Source organism: Dermacentor silvarum, chromosome 3 (genome assembly GCF_013339745.2).
Source record: "Dermacentor silvarum isolate Dsil-2018 chromosome 3, BIME_Dsil_1.4, whole genome shotgun sequence".
NCBI lineage: Eukaryota > Metazoa > Arthropoda > Arachnida > Ixodida > Ixodidae > Dermacentor > Dermacentor silvarum.
In genome coordinates, this window is record NC_051156.1 from 189,540,402 (window position 1) to 189,566,277 (window position 25,876).

Genomic DNA, 25,876 nt, shown 5'->3' on the forward strand with positions numbered 1-25,876 from the left:
GTAATGCCAGGTGAGGCTAAGTTATACGAAGTGTATAAGCATTTCCCCGTGGTCCGTGGCATCGGTGAACGCCTCGCGAAACACTTGCAGTCCGAGCCAACGTAGTGGAAGTGAGGCTAAAGCTATGCACAGTGTACGGGCGGAGCGCAGCAGACGATACGCCGGGATGACGTCACGGCGCATGCGCAGTAGCGCGCAGCTGGTGGGACCTCGGCCGAGCCGCCTCCAGAGGCGCCTGCTGCAGTCACGGACACCGCGAGCGTTCGGCGCTAATGCGGCGAAGCGTTGAAGCGCGGATAGTAGTAGTAGTAGAGGTTGAGGAAAAGAGAAAAGATGCATGTTTCTGCAGCCCTTATAGGGAGCACGGCTCAGCATCTGAGGGGCGGGGAAAGGGGGATAGAAAGTAGGAAAAATGGCGTCGGCAGAGCCTCTGCGCGTTGCCTTGTTGGTGCTGCCACAATTTGTTTCTCTCTCGCTCTCATTTTTTCTTTCTCTCGAGCATGGCGCGCGACGCTCCACGAGGTGGTTGCTAGGCAACGCGCAGTGGCAGGCGGCACACATTACGGCCGGCTTAAACAGCTCCTGTTAAAACAACTTTGTTCGCGTGCAAGCAGCGATTGATCGAAATGAAAGTGCTACCATCAATGACGCGTGGAAATCTCGTTAGAAAAAAAATGTTTTCATTTGATTATCTACACCTCTTCGAGCGATGAATGAAGCTTGTACGACCGTGTATTTGAATGCATTTGCTTATGCTAACTCATGTAAGCGCTCACTGTTTGGATAACTGACAGTTATTTCGGCGTTGCTGGTGCGTTTGTTTACTATCGTTACTTCTCTAGTTTACTATCGTTACTTCTCTAGTTAGCTTCCGACGAACCGCAATGCAAACATAGCCAGCTCCCCTACTTCTGTAGTTGAACTTGCGCAGGACGAATAAGTTCCCAGAAACCCGAATTTTTTTTTTTTGGTAAAGAGTAAATTCTAAACCACCATCTGATCTTGATCAAAAACTTGATCGAATGGGGGAAATTATTTGGAATAAAGTATGAGGGAAAGATGCGCCTATAGTTTATCAGCAGTGGTGTATCGTTGATGCGCGGTTTAGTTAGTTAGTTAGTTAGTTAGTTAGTTAGTTAGTTAGTTAGTTAGTTAGTTAGTTAGTTAGTTAGTAGTTAGTTAGTTAGTTAGTTAGTTAGTTAGTTAGTTAGTTAGTTAGTTAGTTAGTTAGTTAGTTAGTTAGTTAGTTAGTTACATTCACGCTGTCTCCCGAAGGCATTATTGCAGGATGATGCACAGCAACCTAAATACTAAGTTGCACCAAAAGAACAAACAGCGTAACATACAAGCCACGTCGCCATGCACTCAACATCACACGCCATCAAAGAAATTAGCCATGGTTTAAAAATAACTTCATACGCGCATCATAGCACATAACAGCTTCTACAAGTACATGCCTAATATGGAAAAAATGCGCTATAATTCAGGATTGCAAAATACGTTCGACGAAAAACAAAGGACATACATGATTGAAAAAAGATTGAAAGTGTAGAATTGAAATTGTTCGGCGTATCAAAAAAAAAAAGAATTTGAAGAACATTTAGAGAACTTTTAAAATATCTGCTGTAGCAGAAAGCGCGGTGGTGCCTCTTGGACAGGATCACTTCAAGAGACTACAGCATTGCCGCATTGTCTACAGATGCCAGCATTGGGCTTCCGGAACAAGTCAGGACGTGCCACTGCTCAATTAGCTAAGCATGCACTGATTAACTTTCCAAACCCGGTAGATCACCGGGCAGGCCCACCTAAAGTACATTCGACTGGTTACTGTCGAGCTCCAACTTGATTTGCAAAGGTGCGGGGCCCTCTCGAGATTGGAGGCAGTGAAAGGTTAATTGACATAGCCGAACGCGCGCGCTATCTGCTCCCCACAACAATCGGAGTACGGCGTTTGTGTTGTCTGGTTGTCTTCTATTGTATCCGTGTCTGCACGCGTATACCTTCTTTCACGGTGAATCTCTACCAATTAGCGCAACTTTCTGTAGTTCTCAAAATCGGAGTAGCCACGTGTATGAGTTTCCGTCGGATCTCGGTCGCGCTCCCAGCTCGAAGGCGAGAGCATCCTCCGGGCGCTCCGAATAAACCAAGTGAATCCGTTCCGAGCGTTCCGATTTCGACCAGCCGAATGTAAACCGCACCGAGAGAGCGCTCTATAGACCGCTCGAAAGCGACCAGTCGATTGTCCCATTAGTAACACATCCTGAGCGGCAAAAACGAAACACATCCGCACGTCGCATAGTAAGCGCACGTAAGCACGACGTTATTGCGTTAGCACTCTCGTAGATAGAGAAACGTCTGGAAGACGAAATTCCATCTGCGCCATCAGTTCGTCGAAAAGTTGGCGTAGAAAAGAATTTCTCGACAACTTCACACAGAGCAGACCACCAACTACACGAAACCGGGCCCGGTCACAAACGTGTTCTTATGCCAGTTCGCAAGAGCGGATGCCAGCCTATCGCGATTGCGAACATACCATTAGTGAAGGCGATAGGCCAGTGACGAACAGTCCGTACGGGCAAAAAGATTGAAAATACTGCCCCAGTTATTTGAACCTCCACATTGGGCTAGTGAGCCCTATACGCACGTTGTGATGCACTCTATAGTGGAATCATCATATATGATCCAGAATTTAAAAAAAAAGGTTATAAATAGTGATGATAAAGCTTACTTCTGTAAAGATGCTGATCCCGGACCCGTGGCGTGGGTATTTCTGAAAAGATGATTTCTTGTTATACACTGGCCCGTGTCGTGATCTTCGCCAGGTTACTCACTTTACGTACGACATGGTGCCTACAAGACCCGCTACGTCCTGTTGTACCCCCGCTTAGAGCACTGCACGGGCCGATTTTTGCGGCCCGGGCCCGGCCCGGGCCCGTTTTCTCATTGGGCGGCCCGCCCGAGCCCGATCAAAACTTTTATGGCGAGACCCGGGCCCGGCCCGGGCCCGGAAATAATCTACGTTACCCGCCCGACCCGGCCCGCCACCCCTTTACCTTAAGCCCGAGCCCGGCCCGAGCACGACTTGAAACCGGCCCGAACCCGGCCCGAGACCGAAAAATACATGTTTTTCAGAGTTGAGAAGCCCGAGAATAACTCGCAGAAAGCCCGAGCCCGGCCCGGGCCCGCGTCAAAAAGCACACGCCGTGCCCGAGCCCGGCCCGAGCCCGTGAAAAAACTCCTCTACCTTACCCGGGCTTTCGGGTAAGCCCGAGCCCGTGCAGTGCTCTACCCCCGCTGTAGCCTCAGCCGTCGTTCTTGTCAACAGACTCAAGGTAGACCGTTCTCCTCCTGCGGCTTCTTATACGTGTCGAGACGGCGCTTCTGCCGCCAGGAGTCGTTCTACGTCATATACGGGTCCGTTTACAGGCACAGGTAGCGGTACAAGGTAGACAGAAGTTTTAAGGAAGTAAAAAAAAAAAAAAAAAACTAAGACGAGGGAAAATAATAAGGAGATGTGTGCAAAATGCTAAAATGAAAGGCATCTAATAGCATACCTGGTTAGCTGAAGCAGACCAGGTGGCTATTTTTACCGCCCCCCTTTCAGTGCAAGTAAATCATCATCAGGTAACAATTCAACAGGAAGTGGTACCCATTGTCAAGCAATAAGTATACCTGCGTGTATACATAAACGAAGGAAACACCTACTCAAGCGTCCACCAAGATAAACATAAAGGGAAGCGGAATGCAGCAATACTGAAACATAGAGCACTTTGGGGGCTACAACAAATATTAGGTGGTGCGAGAAATGTGGAAAAGTTTAACGGTGCCAGCGCTAATGTTCGCAAATGCAATTCTGCGCTATAAATCTTGTCGGGGTTGGAGATTAACCAGAGTGTGCTGCATGGGCCGATTGGCTTTCGTGGTCCACGGTAAAGCTACCAATGAGGCAGTGCAAGGTCACATAGGTTGGGCTTCTTTTGAAGTCCGACAACCGCGGAGCAAGATTAGTTTTGGAGACGTACTTAGGAACGTGGGATGAAAAAAAAAACGGCAAGAAAGAAATCAGGAGGGAGGAGGGAGGAGGACAAAACATTTATGTGAAACCAGAGGCTCGTGGTTTCAGGAGGGATATCTTGTGTCATAACGCAAAAGGAAGCGCCTTGCTATTTGAGGCCCGAGTTGGCTGCCGGAGGACAAAAACATACCATAGCAAATATGCGTCACAGGATGAGGCATGTGTGTTCTGCAAAGAAAAAGAAGAAAGAAAGAAAGCCCGGAAACGACTCGGAACATTGTATCGGAATACCAAGATATTCACCAAGCGAGACCCGTAGGGAGTGTCCACCTTCCAGAAGCGTGAGGATTCAAAGAAGATGGAATGATTAACTTGTCAGCAGTCGATATCAGTAAAACACGATTAGAGTATTCGTGGAATAAAAACGGGGAAGAGAATGATGAGACCGGAGTCATTGCAAGTGTAGGTAATGGTACGTATAGTGGCAGAGGTGTTAAATACCAGAGTTACGATCGAGTTCAGAAAGGCAAATGCTGGATGGCGATATATGTAGTAAAGCCTGATTAAATAAACCAGGCTAGGTGACTATTTGACCCCGCCCCGTTTCAAAGGGGATGCCAATAAGTCATCATCACCATCATCATCTTCGACAACATAGCTAACGGCCACCGGGAACGAAGACGACGTCGCAATTTTGTGCCTGTGCGCTGGCGTCCACCTCATGGAATACTTCCCTTCCTACTAGACTTCCACGTAAAAATATAACGAGGCTTTTCGTTGGTATATGTGTCCGTCAAACGTAATAAAATTACAGTCATGCTGTGCAACAAAACAAAATGGAATGCTTGAACGGCGTAAGCTCGCCAATCACGAGTATCGTAGAAAGCCCCCAAGCCGGAGGCTGAACAAATGGAAATAACAAAAGAAAGAAAGGTCGGACAGAAGCCATGCAGCATTCGAAAAAGGGAAGTTAAAAGACGGGTTCGCAAGAAGCGGGAAAGAATCATGCGAAGAACAGATGCCGGAGGGGCTCAGCCGCGCCGTCGTTCCGATTCCGCGCAATCGACCGACGTATAAACCGGGTATTTTTCATCGAGTGCATATTGCACAACGGGGCCGCACTGCACTGTCGAGCACAGTAGGGGGAAAGGAGGTGAAATGGTGGAGAGGGGGGGCTAAAGTGGAGAGGGGGGGGGGGGGGCGAGAGGGGGTGAAATGGCCGAGCTGTGGGCAGTTTGAGCGGGCCAGCTGCGCCCTGTCAAAGCGCTGCGGACAATGCAAGGGTTAGGCGATTTCTCACAGCGCGCGAGCTTTGTCACTTGCTTGTTTTTGTCGCTTGCTGCTTTGTCGCTTGCCGCACGCCTCATACTGCAGGGTCAGCGCAGCAGCAACAGACGCGGTCGAACGCGCTTTCTTCGTAGGCGCTGGCGCAGCATCACTCCAGTTTCGACGCCAAGAGAGAGAGAGAGAGAGAGAGAGAGCTTTAAAGCGCATAGAACGGATACGCGGAGCATCTTCGACGTTACGCTGCAATATGCTGAATCAGCATAAAAAGCGAAGGCAAATTTAAATTTCAGAAAATTGAAAAAGAAAATTGAAAGAAAAAGAATGACCTGCGGCGGAATGCGCAAAGACTTTCTTTCGTGACAACGGTTTTGTCATTGGCCCAGTGCCACGTTTTTTTTTGTTTTGTTTTTCAATAAATGTTCGCGCTATTTGTCTGTCTTCGGTGTTTTCCAGTGTTTTTCGCGCTCTTAGCTTTGTTTGTCCTGCGACTATTAGCAACCGGCGCCATCTGAGGCGCCAACCTCTCGATTAAGGTTCATATCAATAACAACTTTTTTTTAATGCCGCGTATTTTAGCTACGATTGTATTAGACTATTAAAATACCACATTTGAGACACGGTAATTTTTTGCTGACCAAGCATCGTGTATAGCAGTGGTGGATATAAGAATTGGCGCGATAAACGTTGTTGCGATTATATAATTGACTATTTATCTTTTAATTAATGAATTTAGGTGACACGTTGCGATTGCAGAAAAGATTAAGCCAGTCAGTACTCAATGCGCAAGCTCTTGCTAGAAAAATTGTGCCTATAGCACCTGCAGTTCCGAGAATACGCATTCAACATGTGCTGCGAAATGCGTTGCTGTTCTTGTTTCGTTTTTCCGGAACTGCGACTTTTTCCGCAGTGCGGAAACGCTAAAATGACTACTTGAAAGTTAAATAGCAAGGTATTTACTTTTTTATTCGAATTTATAATTATTTGTCAATGAGAGTTACATTTTCGATAAGTTTCACATTCTTCAAAAGGAAAATGGCAGCGAAAGTGATGGGAGACAAGACAATATACTGCCGGGAGGAGCCGAACCCACAACCTTCCCATGACGTGAGCGACCCTTTAATCAATTGGTCGGCGGCGGCTTGGGTAATCCGTCCAATTTCTTAGGACTACAACACACGGCTCGCCAAAAACATGATTTCTCATTTCTTGCAGCACAACTGTGCAACGTGAAATGGTCTCACTTCATGACGTTGGTCGAATAGGCGCAAGTAGGCTGCGCCACTTCATTTCAGCCTGCATGCCTGTAGGCTGCGAATAACAAAAAAAAAAGTATTTGGTGGTATCTGTGGTCTCCAAAGTTTTGTTGTCGACTGTACACGTAATAAACGGCTATAGCCTCAGGAGTGTTACCTGTGTTAGCCGGCGCTATTCACTACCATGGCCATGAAGAGCGATGAAGGCCGGACCCCGGCCGAAACGTTGAAATTAAATTTTTGTTGCTGCTTTTCTACGCAGACGCGCACCTTTGTCAGTATATATATATATATATATATATATATATATATAGAGAGAGAGAGAGAGAGAGAGAGAGAGTCCCAGCTAACGTTAGCCTAGCTGTTCAATGAAAAAAACTTTTACAAAAACACGGTGCAAGATACAAATATAATATCTAAAGTTTTCGATCGTAACAACTCTCACGATCGAACACCGTAGGTCTTAAAACCTTATCTTGCACTGTGTTCTTTAAATCCTGCTTTTTTTTTTCCTTTTTTTTTTAATTGTAGCAGAGTTTTGCGAACGTTAGCTGGGATATCCGTTTGTCCGTCCGCGTCCGTACTCTTCTGGAGGTGCTTGTGAATGTGCTAGATTTTGCGACAGGATGAAACTGTCGAATAGAGGACTTCATCTTCCGTGACGTAACAACGTAAGAGGGAACGCCATGACGCACCAGATGCGGCAACAGATTGCTCAGAAGCGATGAGCAGGAAAGGTTCAAGTGAGAGAGAAATCAATCAGTCAATCAGTTTATTCATGTCAGTGCACCTGGAGGGGTTAAAAGAAAAGGAGCTGCTGATAAGGCAGCTTGATGGTGATTTCTCACCCCCATACGTTTAAGCAGCAACGTTTTACAGCATGAATAATGCATGTACAAGCATTTGACTCAACTAGTACAGGTATAATAATAAGACGAAGCAGAAGGAAAATCTAACTTGCATGCTAGCTTATACAATGTTGAAGTAAAGTGCAAGTTTGTGAGTCATGTTCAATTGTATGAAACTATTATACAAAAGAAAAGAAAACAACACAAAGAAACAAAGTATGTAAAAAAACACGCTTAAGTTCAAGTGCGGTTAGATTTTCTTACACAATACCGCGATCGTAAAACTCATTTAACAGTTTTGGAATTGTACTTTTCAGCATCTTCTCTCGTAATTAGCACGGTTTAGTGGCACATTCCAGCACTCAAAATTTCTTGTATTGTATATGTGTATCGATAATGTGAGCTTCGCAAGGCAAGTTAGATCAGAACGGTGACGCCGTTTTCTCTTAATGATACTTTTGCTGAGGCCATAATCATACAAAGGTTTCCGTAGAGATTAAGCCATATTTCTTTATTAGAGGAGCCGCTGCAATGTACGATTTACACTAGATATAACTCTAATTATGTTGCTTTGGGCACGAGCGAGTCTTCCTTTATTATAGATTGCGTTGTATTGCCCCATACAAGACAGCAGTATCGTATGTTAGAAAGAAACAATTCACGCAGAAACTCCTCCGGGAGTCGTCCAAGTATGCGTAAACATGGTGCCAATTGCTGATCTGCGCTCAGCCCGGCGTCATTATCAATGGTATGAAACTTGATCCGGCTAGTATAAGCCCTTATCAACCCTCATCAGTTGTTATCAACTTTATCGAACATGATCCGACCCATGTCAACTATTATCGGTCCTTATCAGCCTGGATGTCCAGCGAAGCTGTTGCAAAACCACCACTATAATTGCTGAGGGGGTATGCAATGTTTTATTGCTGGTTCGGATGCTTGTTTTGAGCTTGTTCTTTATTGAAACGTATGCTGTTCTGTGTGTTGTATGGGTGATTTCAATGAATGTATGCACTGTTAGCTTCACTTTGCTGATCACTTGTAGCCTCTGCCTTACCGAGGTATGAGCCATTGTATTTTTTTGCTTACTCACGGGGGTATTAACCATTGTTTAGGGGGTATGAGCCATTGCATTCGTGTTATGTGACGGACAGACAGGTTGCCTCGTTGAGTAGGCATAGAAATGCTTACGCATTTAAAAGTGACTGATATGATAACATCCGAATGTTCATTGGCAGTACATCTCTATTACGATAGTAATAGAGATGTACTGCCAATGAACATAGAGTAAACTGTTACTCGTGACAGCCTTGTTACTGTGTAATTGGTCTACATGTCCCAAAGCATATGTTCAGTGAATACCACACCTAAAGATTTAAAATTGCTGACTACGTCTTATTGAATTGTCATTCAAAAAGAGTGAAAATCTGCAGGCAGTTCCTTGCCCTCTGATCTAAATACAATTTCCTTGGTTTTCTTCACAGTTATAGTTAGTCCACTACTTGAAGTCCAGAGCGCTAGGTACGAGCGAATTTCATTACATCGGCGGAAGAGTGCCACAGGATAATTATCCGGAATTAATAAAATTACATCGTCCGCATATATTACAACTCTTAAATCCCGATAAACCTGTGTGATGTCATTAATGAACAAATTAAACAGGTATGGCCCTAAAATACTGCCTTGGGGTACGCTGCACGAAATGGTTTTCACGGAAGAAAGGTGATGATGGATTGCTACACACTGTCTACAATTGATGAAATAGGCCTGAATGAAGCTGCGCACTAAGCCACGTATGCCATAGAATTGCAGCTTGCGCAAAAGTAGATTGTGGTTCAAGCAATCAAACGCTTTAGTGAAATCAAGAAAAAGCCCTAATATTAAATTTTTACATTCAGTGTTCTCCAATATATATTCTTTCTGTGTGAGGAGGGCGAGCTCTGTGGAACGGTACTGCCTAAACTCGAATTGGACATTCGTTATTATATATAGGTTATGTTTGTCGGTAAAAGACGACAAGCGAGAAAGTAAAGCTTTTTTCTATAACCTTTGAAAGCACAGGCAAGATTGATATAGGTCTGTAACCGTTTAAATTATTCCGATCGCCTTCTTTTGCGAAGGACCCCCACCTTAGCGATTTGTAACTGCATTGGAAAAGTACCGCTATAGAGGCTAGAATGGTTCTCCAGGGACGCTGTAACCAGAAAATCGTATGGTTGGCTGCCATACGCTGGGATAGGGTAACAGAGAAAAGATGCGTAGAAAGGCCGCAGAGGTTGGCCAGATTTATTTCTGGTTAGGTATACCCGGCACGGAAGAGAAGGCAACAGAAATGAGAGAGAGAGAGAGAGAGAGAGAGCAGTAAAAAGGACGTCAAGCTCGTAAACAATCAAGGGGCAGCCCAGCAGCCATCTAACAAGCGCGACCATATACTTTATAACCATGTTCTCGGCCGCTGCACACAGCTTCTGAACAGTAAGCCTGCTATACACTACTCTTAACTCAACAGTCCAATCTCTGCTGATGAGAAAGGACGCCAGTTCGACACCTGGCCGTGGCGGCAGCACATCTGTGGTGGCGAAGTGTCAGAACGCTGGTGTCCTTAAATTTTTGGCGCACGTTAAAGACCCCAAGCGCTCAAAATTAATCCGAAACCCTCCGCTACGGCGAAAACCATATCAATCAATCAATCAATCAATCAAGAATTCAATCACATTAAAAAGCGACAGTGTAGCGAAGAGAGTGCCTGAGCGACCAGTCAGGCTCGCAAACCACAAATTAGCTTGCAGTAATTAAAGATAGATTGGAGGTACAGTACTGAAGAATTCAGCCCGGAATGCCTCGTTGAATCTTAAAGACGGACCGGACATGTTAAGAAATTTAGCACGGCAGCTTCCCGGCGTCGACAAAGAAATTATGTATGGCACTGCGAAGGCGCCCACGGCTGAAGCCAAGTGCCTGAGACACGAGGGGGGGGCACTTTAGCACGGACACTTCTTGGCCAGTCTGCGTAATGCAGTTATCCTGTCTTTTTTTCCTGAACTCTTCCCGAACATTTTATTTGCGAGGTTGCTTCGTTTGCGGTTGCCTATTTTAGGTTCTTCGACTAGGCTCTTTTATCTTGTGGTTGCTTCCTGTCGCAGCTTTCTGCGTCAGTTCTGTAATGGCTCTTTTTCTCAGGGCGTATATATATATATATATATATATATATATATATATATATATATTGTTTTCATGTTATGTGTTAACATTAGCGACAGTGAGTTAATAAGTGCGTTCACTGTCTGGTTTTCGATTATCGGCTGTCAACCTTTTTGATGACTGTCGTTGTGTGAGTTAAAGTATATCTGTCTTCGCGCTCTGCCTCGTGTATCTTCTCTCGGTTTCATTGATTGATTGATTGATTGATTGATTGATTGATTGATTGATTGATTGATTGATTGATTCGAAGAGTCCCAAAGCGACCCAGTGGCTATTACAGGCGCCTTAGTGACGCGCTGCTAAAATGCGCCCAGTACGGCCTGGAATCGAACCGTGGACCTTTTCTGCTCGAAATCAGAAAGCCATACCGACTGCGCGAAGGCACAGGACTTCTGCACACCCTGCAGATACTTAATTTGCTTGGCTTTCTTCAATCAAGTCTCAAGTCCGCGCTTGTCCTCGTCTCTCCTTCCTTCGTCCGCGTTCTCTTCGCGCAGTTCACTTGCCGTCGTAACAACTGAAACGCGATTAAATTCCAGCCGCTAGGTGGACGCGCGCCGACGCCGGGCGACGCCGGGAATACGTCCGAAATACGCTTCATGTGGTTGCACCGCGTCGACAGTAGCGCGTTTCGCTTGGCGCGTCCCCGTAGCGTATACACTCGTATAAGCGCCCGCAGCCACGACCGCGCTGCATGCTGCCCGCCGACGTGCCGCAACAAGTGGCCTCTGTGCCACGGTGACGTTGCACGCGCTCGCGCGCTGCTAGTCGCGTGAGCGGCCGCCAGCTGTGCGGTGCCCGTTGGCCGACCCGGCGACGTCGTCGACGCCGACCCGCGCGCGCCCGCGCGCTTGCCGTGTATGCGCGATACAGGCGCGCCTGCTGAGAACAGTCGCAGCCGCGCTCCGCGAGGCTGCCAGCTGCTAGCGTTCCCACGTCAGCGTGCGCCTCGCTGTATAAGCGCCGCAACGCGCGCACACACCCTCACGCGCTTATGTATGTGCGTGCACACACATACACGCGCACATACATGCGCACAAGCACCTGCGGCCGCCCTGCTCTACTTCTTCCTCCCCCCTTTACCTTTTATCTCAGATGCTTTTGAAATGCACTCTGGGAAACCTTTGACGACGAGGAGCGCGCGCGCGCGCTATAATGCACTATACACGTCGTGAAGGACGTTCGTTGCGTCGGCTTCGCCTGTGCACTCGAGGCTCGATCGCGGCGCGTTTATTTCGTAACGAGCCGTAACGAGTCGAATTCAAACACTTAGCCAGACTTCGGTATGAGACGACGCTAACAAAAGGGATTGTGGTGCCTCCGTTCAAATTTCGGTGCTAAAATATTCCCGACGAGTGGACTTTTGAGTCCGCGGCCTCTTCGGCGCCGTGCGCCGAAGGAAAGCTTGCTTACAGAAACGCTCGCCGCGACTGAGATGAAGCTGCGCCAATTGTTAGCCTTTAATGTCCGGCGTTCGAGAAGCAAAGGCGGAATTATTTTTACGAGCTATACGAAACGCTAACACCAATTCGTCCACATTTATTACTATCGGAGCATGCACTAGTACCACTCGATGACGTTTTCAAGTTTTCGGAGGCCGCGAGTCTCGTAAACAGACTGTATAATAAGGTGTTATTCCTCTTGTCCGTTTCACAAGACTCTTGATTGAGCACGACCTTGTGGCTGGCGCATCATAGCAGAATATATTCGCTTTTGCGCCATTAGAACCTACATAACCAACTGTTAGCCTTTATAGTTGTCACAGGTCTCGGCCTGCTGGCGCTCCCTGCAGCCTCCAGCAGCTCTATTTTTCCGGGATTTAGCTTGAACTATAGTAGGAACAAGGCATCATATTTATAAACAAAAAGCTGTAAGCAGCAAAACCAAAAAAAAAAAAAATGTAACCCCAGCCTCAAGTAACTATACCTGATCCCCCTAACCGGAATTTAACGCGTCAAAGCTGCGCTTCGGAATTGACTAATTTTGACTAGATTTCGAGTTCACAAACGTTTTTCGTTTTTTTCATTCGGAGCCTAATATAGTATAGTTACTCGGCCAGGGTGGAACGAAAACGTGGATGATGTATAGAAATGCACGCCGCTGCAATACGACGAGGGCTTGACGCTCAGCATGCCCTCTATCGGCATATAACGGAACTGTCGCCATGGATACGCGAATAAACAGAAAGTCGGCTAGGAAACATTGATAGGACGCTCGCGCAAGCATTCGAGTTGAACTCTTGCTTAGCAAACGCGCTGGATTATGCATTTTGACGCAAATCAGACACTACGTGGACACTAATTAGAAACACTAAATCAGTTTAGACTGATAAAGTATGTTCTTCAAGACTCCATATTCGCTAATTTCGGTGTAAGAGTTTAATTACTAGAAAAAAAAAACTCCTTTCCGCCGCACTGAGGCTTATGTTTCGGCGCGTGATTCAAGGAAGGGAAGTCTGGATTTAATTTCCCACAGTAATATTCAAGCTATTTCTTTCCGCTAAATGAACAAAAATCGGATTCTGAAACGACACTTTAGCCGTCCAAAGTGATTTAAGGTATGTTCCAATTCTGGCCAGCATTGTATAAGCAGTCTACGTTGACAGCTAAAAAGACAGCTTTGAGCCCAAGTAATGGAAAGCATCTGGAACCACGTCTGGAAGTCGACGATGATGAAGATGATTTATTGACATCCCCTTTGAAACGGGGCGGTACGTGACAAATAGTTACCTAGCCTCCTTGAGTTAATCAGGTAAACTATACATTATTTTCCTTCTAGCATGTTTGTAAACGTCTCCTTGATCTTTTTTTCTCTTCCTCAAAATCACTACATCTACCTGGCTCCGCTACCTATATGCTTGCAACGGATCCGGTCGTACCAATCTCTTTCCTGGTTCTTTTCCGCCAATTCTCTAAACGTATCTTGATTATCTCGACTGCTGACCACTCGATGCTTCCGTCCACTTTAAATTCAAGCGCTTGCGGAAGCGGTACGTTACCTACGGGTCTCACTGGGTAAATCCCTTCGCGTTCCATTAGGATGTGCTGAGTGGTCTCCGGATTTTTTGCTGCAGCATACGCATGCCTCATCTACTATAGTTCCGAATATTTGCTCCGGTATGTTTTTGTCCTTAGGCAACCAGCTCTGCGACATGGCGCCACCTCACGTCGACAAGAAAAGTTTTAAAAAATCCACAGATTATCGCTGTATTTTAACACTTTACGTGTGCGAACATATGAAAAACACGACATCGCTTATACATGAAGCGCATAAGAAAACAAACGTGAATTCGTTTTCCTGTGAGCCAGACATACCTTCCCGTCGAGTTTCCAACCCTTCTGCTAAGCCGCCATCTTAATTGGACAAGCAAATTAGCCTGCACAGTTTTTTCACTAAGGTATTGTCTTCGCGAAGCTGTGTCTTTTGCCGGCTTTGTCAGAAGTGGAACGAGACTCAAGATATGGCGCGCTGTCCGCTTAAACTGTCTATTTAGCCGTCTACGGCGAGTATTGGAACACAGCCTTATATGCTAGCTCTTTAGAGTCCCGTTAAGCAAGTTGATCTCGTTTATCTTAAATAAAAAGAAGAGAGGCAAAAAGAAAAAGAAAATTAACTATTCGGCGAGCGCTTCCCTCATGACTGATTTGTTTATTACGGAAGTCGTGCTATTAGTGCTCATATGCCACACGGGTTAAGCTGCGGCCTCCCGTCGCGCTGTACCATAAAGATACGCATGACGTTTCAAAGCGTCTATAGTTGAACACATGACTGATTTCCTTGGTTAGATGTTTGCATTATTTTCAGAGTTTCATTGATTTTTTTTTTTTTGTCTCGCTTTTTTTTTTTTCCTTTCTCGGCGCTTAGTACTGACATGCGTATGTAAATGCTGTGACTTTCGTAATAAACAACTTGTGAATGAGCGATCGACTTGTTTTCGTTCATCTCTCTTGCGCTCTCTTTTTCGCGCCATCGAAGATTGTGCGAACAAGGCGCGCACCGTCTTGCGTGTGTTTGTTGGTGTTATTCAGGTGTCTCCGTATCTCTTCGTTTACGTGCTCAATAACTTGAGTCTCGGAAGGTTCGCGCTGTACACGGAGTGTGTTTATTTTATTTATCTTTATACAGAATTTAAAAAAAGAAGAAGAAGAATCGCCTGTGGCAGATAGCATAATTCTAGGTTGTTGAGCTGAATTACCCGAAGAGACGTTCATTACATGCACGAGAAATATCAAGATGCATGTTCGACTATAAGTAACAAGAAGTCAGTTATTCAGTTTCGAACTAATTACTTTACGGCACATAATGCATATCGCGAATTGTAGCCGGTGAACTTGCAAGGCGTATCCACTTGGAACGAGTTCGTCAGGATGGCACCGGTTTAGAGATCTGCGCCGTCGAAATTGCGGTAGCGCTGTTGTTCGACTTGCTGTTTTACAGCAAAGCTGATTATGGCTAGGAGATGGCAAAAACTATCATCATCAGCAATGGCTCGAGCGTTGTTGTCGTCTTCCACAGCTGGCTTGTTGGCGCCCTTGGTGCATAGAGTTTCTTATTCCTCGGCGCAACCGCGCGAACGCGCTCCTGCCACTGCTGCCGCGTTCGTCGTCGTCGTCGTCTTCTTCCACAGCTGGCTCTGTTGCCGCTCATCATTCCAGCGTAGAATTTCGCTTTTCTTCTGTCGTCGGAATGGGGAGGCCGCGTTTACGGGGGTATAAGTCATTGCTTAAGGGGGTATGAGCCATTCATTGTCTCATGTGAACGGCAGATTTAATAACAATGGTAATACGCGGATGTGTGTGCGTACCTTTGGTCACGGTGACCACCGATCAGGACAATAAATATGTTCGTACATTTGTTCAAAATTCTATGTCGCAGTCTGTGTCGTGGGCTAAACAGCTTCGCTGGTCTTCCAACTTCACAGAGTGGAATGGGTCAGGAATTTTTTGAACAAACCACAGTTTTGTTCACTCGAGCACAAAAGTAACTGGAAAGCCCATGTATTTCTTCGGAGAGTTCGGGAATGGAATCGAAACTGGTGTGTCTTCCGGAAAAAGCGTTACAACTGGTTACGCCTTGCGAGTTTGTTACTACTAGTGGCTACGCCTACCGCGCCGTTTGTTAAAGAAGATGAACGCCTTGAGAACTCGTCGGCTAGAACTCGTAAATTTCAGTATGCGGCCCATAAAGTAATTATGCTAGCTAGTTAAAAGCTTAATTCGTGACATTTTTGTTAACATTTCTGCTTAATTCGTGATATTTCTCGTGCAACTAATGTAGGCCTTTTTGAGTAATCCAACGTGGGGACTAGAATTATGATATCTGCCACAGGTGTTTTTTTTTTTTTTCTTAATTCTTCATAGTTCAAAAAAGAAAAAAAAAGAAGCCACCCGGCTTAGTTCGCACATCCTGTCACATCGCCCTGACGTAGGGTGCAGCTGAGCTATAATCACCTAGCGCTAAATATAGGCCTTCCACAATGGCAACAACTATAGGCTGTGTGTTGCTGCCACTGTGGAAGGCATTCATTTAGAGCAAGGTGTTTATACCTCAGCGTTATAGGCTGTGCGTTCTGGCTTCATCTCGTCTCCAAACTGTCAGAAGAGTTTGCACCCTTTTCGGCTTATCTTCAAAATAGCGATCACCATCGATCTTGCCCGTCTTTACTTTCTTTAACACTGCTCTAAGGTCGCCAACGGCATGCGCGTATCAGCGTGGCATAGCGTTCTTAAAAAATTATGGGATTTTACGTGCCAAACCGCGATCTGATTATAAGGCACGCCGTAGTGGGGGACTCCGGAAAATTTGGTCCACCTGGGGTTCTTTAACGTGCACCTACATATATGTACGTACACGGGTGTTTTTGCATTTCGCCCCCATCGAAATGCAGCCGCCGTGGTCGGGATTTGATCCCGAGACCTCGTGCTTAGCAGCCTAACACCATAGCCACCATGCAACCGAAATGCGCATTCACTACCGTGACAACTCGCGTCGCCTGTCACGAGGCAACAAGAGTGTCCGATATCTGTAATTTTTCCGAGGGAGCATTTCGTCGCGTGACCGGACGTGCTTGCGAGATCTGGCAAAAGGGGAAGGGGGGGGGGGGGTATGTTGTAAGTGTCCATGCACCAAGTGGTCATGTCCATTTCATCTTTCTGCTGAAGTGCTAGCTGATTGGCTGGGGGCACCTCTCTCCTTCTGACGCATACCCCAGCCCAGCCATTCACAACTTCAGCCGCAAACGAAATGGACATGTCCACAATGTGGACATTTAAAACATACCCCCTCTCCTCCAGGAGCGCAAATATTCGTGAGCTTGAGCTTGAGCTCGGCAACGATCAGACGAGCGATGAAGTATTATATATAGGTCGTTGTTTGTAACGTCGTCTATATGGTCGGTGCAAGGTGCGTATATTGGCGCAGTGTATACAATTTCATGCAAACGCAGCGTAAAGCTGTTTCGAGCCTAAATACTCGGACGAGCCGCTCCGAATCGTGTGCGAATCGTGTAAACGAATCTCGCTCGCGGCACCAGAATCGGTGGACGCTACACACAGGCTGTCTAGCACTCTGTCCGCGCGTTTGGACCGGCTCCAGAGAACGCTTGTTTTGACTATGCCATCTATGTAAGCAGTGGGATCGGTGTGTATAATACACGTCCGCGTGCGGCGCACCGGCCAACGCGGAGCTCCGCTGCTGCTGAGCGCAGAAGAGAACACGTGTTTGACTGTACCGGTGTTCTTTCGATCGAGCGCCCACGTTTTGTGGCCTATGGGGCAACGGTTGGGAAAGGGTAGAAAGGCTGGTTGATCTAACGAAACTTGAAGCCGCGCCTGCTAATGAAGGCTTTATTTTTATTATTGTTTGTTCGTGAAGACATGTCTACACTTGAAAGAGAGGAAAAGGAAAAGCAAGGAGCAGGCTGGCAAACGCTGCCGGTAAGCGCACACTCAAAGAAATAAGGACTTGACGCATCATTTGGCGACCAAGACGTAGTGCGTCACGTATGCACACATACACACACACACACACACACACACACACACACACACACACACACACACACACACACACACACACACACACACACACACACACACACACATGCGCCTCGTAATTCTATGTAACGCTATAGGTCTGATACGTTTATGTCAGGAAATATATGTGACGTAATTATTACGTGGAAGGCGTCGCAGACCTGAAACTGTTTACCACCGAAAGAGCGGAGTGGCACGTTTTTGCGACCAGCGTGACCGCATCGCATCGCTTGCGCTCGCGGCCGAAGCACTGTACGTTGGGTACTGGTAACGCAGAAAAATGTCTGCACAAATAATACGTGCAATTGACATAACCTTGCGTCCGCAAGTTGTAGTTGTCTTGCCGTGTGTGAATATGTAAAGTATATTCCGTAGAAAGCGCGTCGAACATAAAAAAATCACAGCATATCCACGGGGTGAATGATGATGAGTGGGCGAAGCTCCGGAGGGAATCATCGGATCTCCCGCTTAAGGGGACGCAAGCACAAACGCGTTAGAAACGTGCAGTACTCTCTAGTAAGGGGAAGCGGCCACAGCGTCTTACGCAGCCATTTACACATGCCGGAACGTGCACCGCGTTTGCCGACGCCATCACATGACTGCTGAGAGAGTATACCCCCCGTATTCATAAACGCTCCTCGACTTGAACTTGACTTGCCACCGCTTTGGGCAGCGCGTTCGAAACGCGTTGAAGGTAAGGCGGAGAGGCCACAGCGTCTTACACCAGCTTCTTAGACAGGCCGTAACGCGCTAGCACAAACGCGTTAGAAACGCGCTAGAAACGCGGCCTTTCGTTAATGCTGGGTATTTATTGCCATCGTGGTGCGTGTGTCCATGTCCGCTTCGTGGAGTAGTGGGCTAACGCCGCGCGCTCGGAAGCGAGGGGTCCCTGGTTCGATTCCGCGCTACGGACACAACTTCGGAATTTTTTTCCTCATTTTTCTCAGACTGGTTACACACTACTACTACGACGACGGGGACGGAACGGGTGCCGCTATAAGGAGCTTCGCCCCTAAAAAAAAAAATCACGCAGGAACCCCTCCGGGAGTCGTCTAAGTATGCGTAAGCATTGCGCCATTTGCTCATCTCCACGCAGCGCGGTGTCATTAATGACACTTGATCCGGCCAGTACAAACGACAGCGCTGCGGCGACACAAACTGGTGCGGACGGCGGCGCAAGGTGCATTGATAACGCAAGCAAAGTACTGCAGGTGGCAGCGCCAGGTCAGCTGATGACGTTCCGATCATCATAAGCCGTTATCGCTCTTTAGCGCCATATCCTTGTCGAACCACTATAATGAACCGTGATCAAAGGACACCGGCGGCCGACACGGACCGATCAAACGTACTCTGGCACGGCCGCGCGGACCATATACCTTGAAAGCGCCATCTCCGAAGCGGACAGAGTGTGCCGACTGCTGATAACTCCGCGCGCCGTGTTTTCGCCGTTTCGTTTGAGTTGAAGCGCCAGGCAGCACGAAGGTTAAAGTCACTTGCTGCTGCGGGCTCTATCTTGAAAGCGATCTTCTTTCGCGAGAGACGGACGGACGGACAGTTTTCTCGTTGGGTAAGCATGGAAATGCTCACGCATTTAAAACAACTGCCCTGCGAAACGCGCGGAATGATACTTTATGTAACCGCACTACATTTCACAGCTTCCGCGCGCAGCGTTGCCTGCTAAGTATGAAGCGGTGTAGGTACAGACGTCTTCTCTGTCGCGGTAGGCGTCGAGGGTGTTTCATCCAAATTTCGCGGAATCTGTCGTATACGTATATATCATTGTCATGCTTGTCATCGTCGTGCTCTCTTGGCACAAGAAGAGGCCCACAAAAGATAACTATTTCTCTCCGCTATAGCTGTGCTATATAGGGTTCGATTCCTGACGTTTGCCAGGTCTTCAGTGTTGTTGTGTCACCGTCGTAATCGTGCCGTTGTTGCCATCGAGGTCGTCATTCCTTCGCCGGCCGTCATCGTTGCGTCGTCGCGCCCTCGTCGTCCCTGTTTCTTGGTCGAGCCAGCTATACCACCGTCCTGCATTGCCTTTCCAGACTTTTCTACCACTGACCGTCCTACACTCCTGGAGCGATGAATAGGCGACGAATCCATACACGAGTTCGTGTGGTTTCGTATCAGTTACCTTCGTTTTTCTCTTCTTTCTTCCGCAAAATGCGGCCTCAGTTATGCAGTTTCTTTTAGGTCGCACTGTGCGGACCAAATCTCTACTCAATCGTAAGGCATTTCTGACGCATCGGCATCATTTTCATTTCCTTTCGTTTTCCGGCATCCACGTCGCCGACATCATCCTTTTGTAGCTGCCCGGATTGCAGAAACCCGTTACAAAGAAGGGTACGGTCACTGCTATCATCATCATCATCAGCAGCACAGCAGCAGCAGCAGCAGCAGCAGCAGCAGTAGCAGCAGCAGCATCGCCTTGTTTCGCACCCGCTGCGTTCCCGAGCCGCTGTCCGTCGACCAACCAGCGGTGTGTCGTCAGGTATGACGACCAGCCCCCGCGGCAACAGCCGCAGCGGCAGTGGAGGCAGCGCGGGTCCCGGCAGCCGCCGCACCCACTTCCGAGAGTCCCAGCAGGTCCCCCAGGTATACAGGGCAACAAACGCTTGACCGTATACCGCATCGTCGCCGTCATTTACCGCATTGCGCGCCAAGGCTCAGCCGTAGCTTCCTGTCTTTGTTGTTCTACAATGGCTGCCTATAGTCGCGTCCAGATATGTACGTTGGTGTCAACGAGTGCGCTGCGGCAGCGGCATTTTCCCCAGACTATAGATGTTCCCCGACATTCGGTACACTTGTCGTTGCTATCAAACGCGGTCGATTGTCAACCTTACTCACCGAGATTGCTCGAGTGGCTGTGGCATTCTGTATTTGAGCACGAGGTCGCAGGTTCGCATCCCAGCCCGAGGCGGCATGCAAAAACGTTCGTGTACATGGCCCTCCTATAACCCGCCCCCCTCTACGGTGCCTATTCTGGCCCATCCGCTGCTTTTTGATGTCAGACCTGATCGGGCCTCAATAATAGCCATGTCTTGCTGCCCCTTTGTCTATCTATGCGCTGCAAGTCATGTTTGCAATGGATTACCAACTAGCCCATGCACAAACCCTGCTTCATCGGGCAATGGATGGACGAACGAATCAAACAATCATTTCGCCTTGTGCGGCTCCGGCGCTTCCGCATCCAAGTCCAACGGGCAACGGTAACAAAGCCTATATAGGAAGGCTGTCGTCCGCACAAACTGCGTCTCGTACCCCCCCCCCCCCCCCCCTCTTTTTTTTTTTTTTTTCGCGTCACAAGTTAGGACGGGCTACTGTTGGACCTTTCATATTTATAGTATTAGAAACACAGTGTATAGACTTCACAGAAAACGAACGCTTCTATCTCGTACTATAAGTAATGGACTCACCTCTGGCGAATTGTATTTGCAAAGAAGTATTGTACTGTTATAGATGGTTCAATGGGGGAAAGTGCTCATGGAATAGCAATAAAATATTCGTCACAAATTTATATGCCGTTAGTAATGAGTAGAGGGCCCTTGCGATACAACACCTGTTATATATAGTAGCATTGGGGCAGATAAACTCTTCGATCTTCTCGTCGCACCTGGTAATGCGTCTGTTGAAACAACATCGTTCAATTGGCATTACTCGCTGCAGATAAGTGACTTATGACGTTGTTTTATTTTTTTCCTCTTCTTTCTTTCTTTTGCGGAAGGTTACACTTAGGTACAGCTATATATGTTTACAGTTTTATTTATATCGCCACTGCGCCGGAACATCAAAAATAGGCTACCGTGACTGAACGGATTACAGTTGTGTTCAACATGGGCGAAGGCGGTACCCTCCCACGGTATACTAGAACGGCTAAGTGGGCATTGTAACCGTAGAGGATGTAATCGCCATACGCTTAGAGACCTCTCCGTAGGTGTCTTATTTCCTCCTGTCGCAAAAACTTCCTTGCTAACCCATATGGGTACCCTAACAAGAAAGGAAACACCGGCGACTTCTTTCACTCCACTTAAAAAGCTACACTCCAAGAAAAATTTGCAGCCTTCGGGACTTCATCATCATCATCATCATCATCAGCCTATATTTATGTCCACTGCAGGACATAAATGTACAGTCCACCACAAACGTTTACGGACCACGGGATCTCAGAAAGCGTTCACTTCCCGAGCAGCCTGTATTTAATGTAGTTAGCAGATTCTAGTCGAGGCCCGAAATGCAAATACCAGGCTGCGTTGTTAAGCTACGGAGATTTTCAGCTTCTTCTCAGATTTCTAGGTCCGTAATATTTTGTGGTTGACTATACCTTGCGTGCATTTATCCTTAACGCGGTCCTCCCTGTATACTTTATAAAGTCACGAACTGCGCGCGCGTATCAACGTGACATAGCGTTCCCGACAAGAATGTAGCGAGCGCAGGGTGCTAAAGATTGGAAATGTATGCAAGGTAGTGGACGATTATTTTTCGGGGACTACACAACCCCGAAACGGTGTAAAAGTGGTGTAAAGTAGTTTGAATGAGTCCTTCCAGTCTACTAGGGCACGAGCATAACACGCGTACTCCATTTGAGGAGCCAACTTTCTCCATTGATGAGTACTAGAACTCTGTCATAAGGCGTTAAATTAGAGTCAAGCACGCAGTTGCTCCTGTGAAAGGAAATACCGACACTCTCTTTTCAAAGTATTGAGTATTGTAGTTCGAGGTCCCAGCGTTATGTTGGCTTGTGTGCAGAGGCACTGGAGACGTCTTATACAAAACGATTCAAGACCTGATCAATTTGAGAAGGCTAACTACACGTCAACATTTACCTCGGCACGGACGCTGTGCGAGATTCCAACAAATTGCACAGCTCACTGTTTGTTTCTGCCCAATTACCAAGAGCAATACAACGATAATGATGATGATATGAACGTCCTATTTGAAGCGAAGTGGCGGTACATGCCACCAAGCTTGCTCTTTACGACTTGCTAGTGCAGTTGAATATTTAAATATCTTCACACTCCAAGTTACATTTTCCACGGCGTAAAGTTCTCTTTATTACGCGTTATCTCTTCCTTTGCGCCAGCAATCTCCTAGTCGTCTCACCAGTGTCCAAAGGCCTGCAGTTTCGTTTTCGTTCCTCTATACTGTCCTTAAAACCTAACTAACGCCTCGGTCAAGTCTATACCTCCTCCACAGTTATCGCTGGATATATTATACTACGGCATTCTAACTGAATATTCTGAATGGTTTCTACACCGCTTCCACGCGCTACTCACGAGCCGTCTTCATCTGCACATGCTCTCTCGCGACTAACTATAGGGCACCCCCCGGGACATGTACGACAGCCTTCTGAGCGACGTCAACAAGCGGGAGACGTCCAAGAGCAAGCCGTCCATCGCGTTCACCGCGCCCCACGACAACATGGACTCGCCTTTCGGCTCGCTCGAAGAGTTCAGGGACTTCATGTACAGCTACTACACCGAGGGCCAATCCATGATCGCTCACATGCGTGACCGTGTGCCCCGGGACCTGCCCGAAGTGGCGCAGCTGCTGGAGGCGTCCTTCAAGAGGTACGAGACGATTCAGACGAGGCCGCGTCTCCCCTTCAAACGTGCGCCGCCTTCATGATATTACAAAAACTACACGACCGCGTGACGACATCGTGCACAACGGTCACAGAATTGTTAATACCGGCGATGTTTTAATGCGAAAGCATTTATGGCTCATGAGGCGGAAAATCTGGCGTGTAGTCAGCGTCTAGCCTGACCACGATGGTCCAAAAAATCAAGTGAGCCAATCGAGGCGGTTGATGGAGTCACTTAAGGCACAGTGAATTAAGGCACAGTTAAGGTAGATTTCATTACGGCACGCGAACTCACGACCATTGGTGGGAGCCGGACCCACGACCTTTGGTGTATTAAGGCGTTGTTAATTAGGATAGAGTTAAGGCACTCGAACACACGACTTTTTGCGGGAGTCGAACCCTCAACATTTGTCGGTCGCAATGCTTTCGCATTCATCCACGTAGAAATAACTAAGTGCCCCTTGAATTTTCTTTTTTTCTGTGTTTAGCCGTTTAGCGTACATGCTGCCATTGACTCGCACGTAGCATTTGCAGTAACGCATGCTTTCATTCTGCGGGAAAACGCGTGAGGATGCGAGACAAGCAAATTCACGAGAAAAGCAGCGCTATCCGAAACGTGTATACGGAGACGGCGGTCTGTAAAATGGGCGCGCGAACGCACGCGCACGCCCAGGTACGTGATGCTGAAACTCGAGCTGGACTGCTACTTCTCGACGGTGGTTAACTACAGCGCGGAGCGCATCTCCAAGGAGGACCTGCGCTACTGGCCCAACCACATCCTCAAGAACATGGACGAGAACATGAGCTGGATCATGGAGCTGATCCGGCGCCGGCCCAGCCTGTCCGAGTTTTACAACGACACCATGGAGCAGCTCAAGATGCTGCTCTACCAGATGCGCTCGGCCACCCAGCTCTACGACTGGCAGTCCTTCTAGCGTGATGATTGGCTCGGCCACGGCCCCGTGACGTCACCGCCGCTCGCGTGCACCCTACCGCCGAGAATTGACTGACGCATTAAATGTTTTCTCGGGCAAGGAATGTGGCTCATTTTCTTGTCCTGACGCGGGAAACGGGAGAAGGTTTCCGTTCGTGTCTGGAGAGGTGAAAACATCGAATAAAGTTATGGAGCCTAATTTCTCAAAGCAGCATTGAGGCTATGACAAGTGTCGCAGTCTGGCATCATTTCGAAGACCCGGGGGCTCCTTAACGTGCACCGAAATCAAAGTGCACGACGCTTGCATTTCGCTCCTGGCCGAATGCGGCCGCCGCGGCTACAGGAAACGAACCCGCGACTTCGTGCTAAGCGGCTGAACGCCGCAACTGCTGTGTTACAGCTGCGGGCTTCGAGGATACACAACCAGAGTCAGAGCTTCGATTTCCTTGTTTAAAGTCACGGGTGAACAAAAAGGCCGCACCACGAACTCCCCTGAATGCCGGCTAATGATGAAACGATGCCACGAAAGAAAAACTTGACAGCGGGCTAATTGGTCGCGCATATACTTCAATTATTGAAAGGGAAAAATTGTCATCCACCCGAATGCAGCACTGAGCTACAAAGGAAACCCGTACGGATTTCTGAGAAAGCAAGCTTCGCAGATGAGAAGAAAAAAAAATTCGTTCTGGTCCGGGAGCCCGGACTATAGGAGGAATTTATTTCCTCAACTGTAAATCTTTCTTTCTGATACACCAGAACGGGTTTCCTTTGTAGCTTAGTGGTATTCCTCAGAACTGATTTGCCACTTCCATAGCCTCCGAGACCTGCGCGAGCCATCCGCGCGCACATCGCGGAGGCCACCGTGTCACCACTAATTCGAGCATGTGCGACCAACAAGCTCCGCCTATCAATTTCCCCATGAGTATATTACTAGTTCATCTGGCCTTTCCGTTGGTTGTCTTGTGTGTGTATGCTTCAGCGTGGCATTTTTCGCACAAATTCAACTGCGCAATGAGTTGTATGAGAACTGGCCCAGGGGCGTGTTTAGCCCTGGGTCCAACGGGTTGCTTGCAGTCGGGGCGGATTTGGCCGCACTGCTTCATAGCGTGTTGTCCATACATGTCGTTGAGGCGTTGTGGATATCAATTGCTCTGGTGCCGAGGGTGGCTTGTGTGTCGCCGTCTAAGTGCCCGTCGTTTTGGAATGCACGAGCCCGACGCAGGGGCACGACTTTTCCTTCACTTTGTATAGTACATCCGAGGCATTCGCTGTCTACGCACTAGGATATGAAACCTAACCAACCAACCTTCACTGTCTACGCTTCGAAAGCTTAACGCAAATGCATTTCGTGGCTGAGGTCACACATTCAAAAACATCCGGTGAAACAGGACACACACACAAATGCACGCACGCACGCATATATATACAGGGTGTTTCAGGGAACGCTTTCAAAAATGTTTAAAGGTTGCCTGTGGCAGATAGCACAATTCTAGTTCATGAGCTGGTCTACTCGAAGAGGCGGACATTACTTGCACAAAAAAAAAAATTGAAATTAACCTTACACCGGTAACGAGCAGGTGGTGCAAGAGATGGTCACCGGGCTAACGTATTCGGACGGCATAGCACTGATAACAGACAGTGCCATGGATTTTCAGATGTTTGTGAATACGTGTGTCAATGAGGCAGCAGCTCTTTATCTGAGTTTTAGCGCAGAGAAATC

At 47.6% G+C, this 25,876-nt stretch overlaps 2 protein-coding genes across 2 annotated transcripts in view; both read left to right on the forward strand.

Annotated features, from left to right (window-relative positions):
- LOC119446293 (cationic amino acid transporter 2) overlaps positions 1-25,876 on the forward strand; it is a 102,342-nt gene that overhangs the window by 44,950 nt on the left and 31,516 nt on the right. The gene's annotated exons all lie outside the window — the stretch shown is intronic.
- Positions 20,048-24,318, forward strand: LOC119446294 (uncharacterized). The gene is made up of 3 exons (XM_037710692.2): positions 20,048-20,236; positions 22,958-23,208; positions 23,896-24,318. The coding sequence occupies exons 1-3, from the start codon at positions 20,135-20,137 to the stop codon at positions 24,155-24,157; spliced, it is 615 nt and encodes a 204-aa protein (XP_037566620.1). The 5' UTR covers positions 20,048-20,134; the 3' UTR covers positions 24,158-24,318.

Excerpts from the sequence above, each read along its gene's own strand:
- LOC119446294 (XM_037710692.2), top strand. The coding sequence starts at position 20,135 with ATGACGACCAGCCCCCGCGGCAACAGCCGCAGCGGCAGTGGAGGCAGC. Across the intron at positions 20,237-22,957 it reads AGTCCCAGCAGGTCCCCCAG|GGCACCCCCCGGGACATGTA; the intron begins GTATACAGGGCA and ends GACTAACTATAG. Across the intron at positions 23,209-23,895 it reads CTGGAGGCGTCCTTCAAGAG|GTACGTGATGCTGAAACTCG; the intron begins GTACGAGACGAT and ends GCGCACGCCCAG.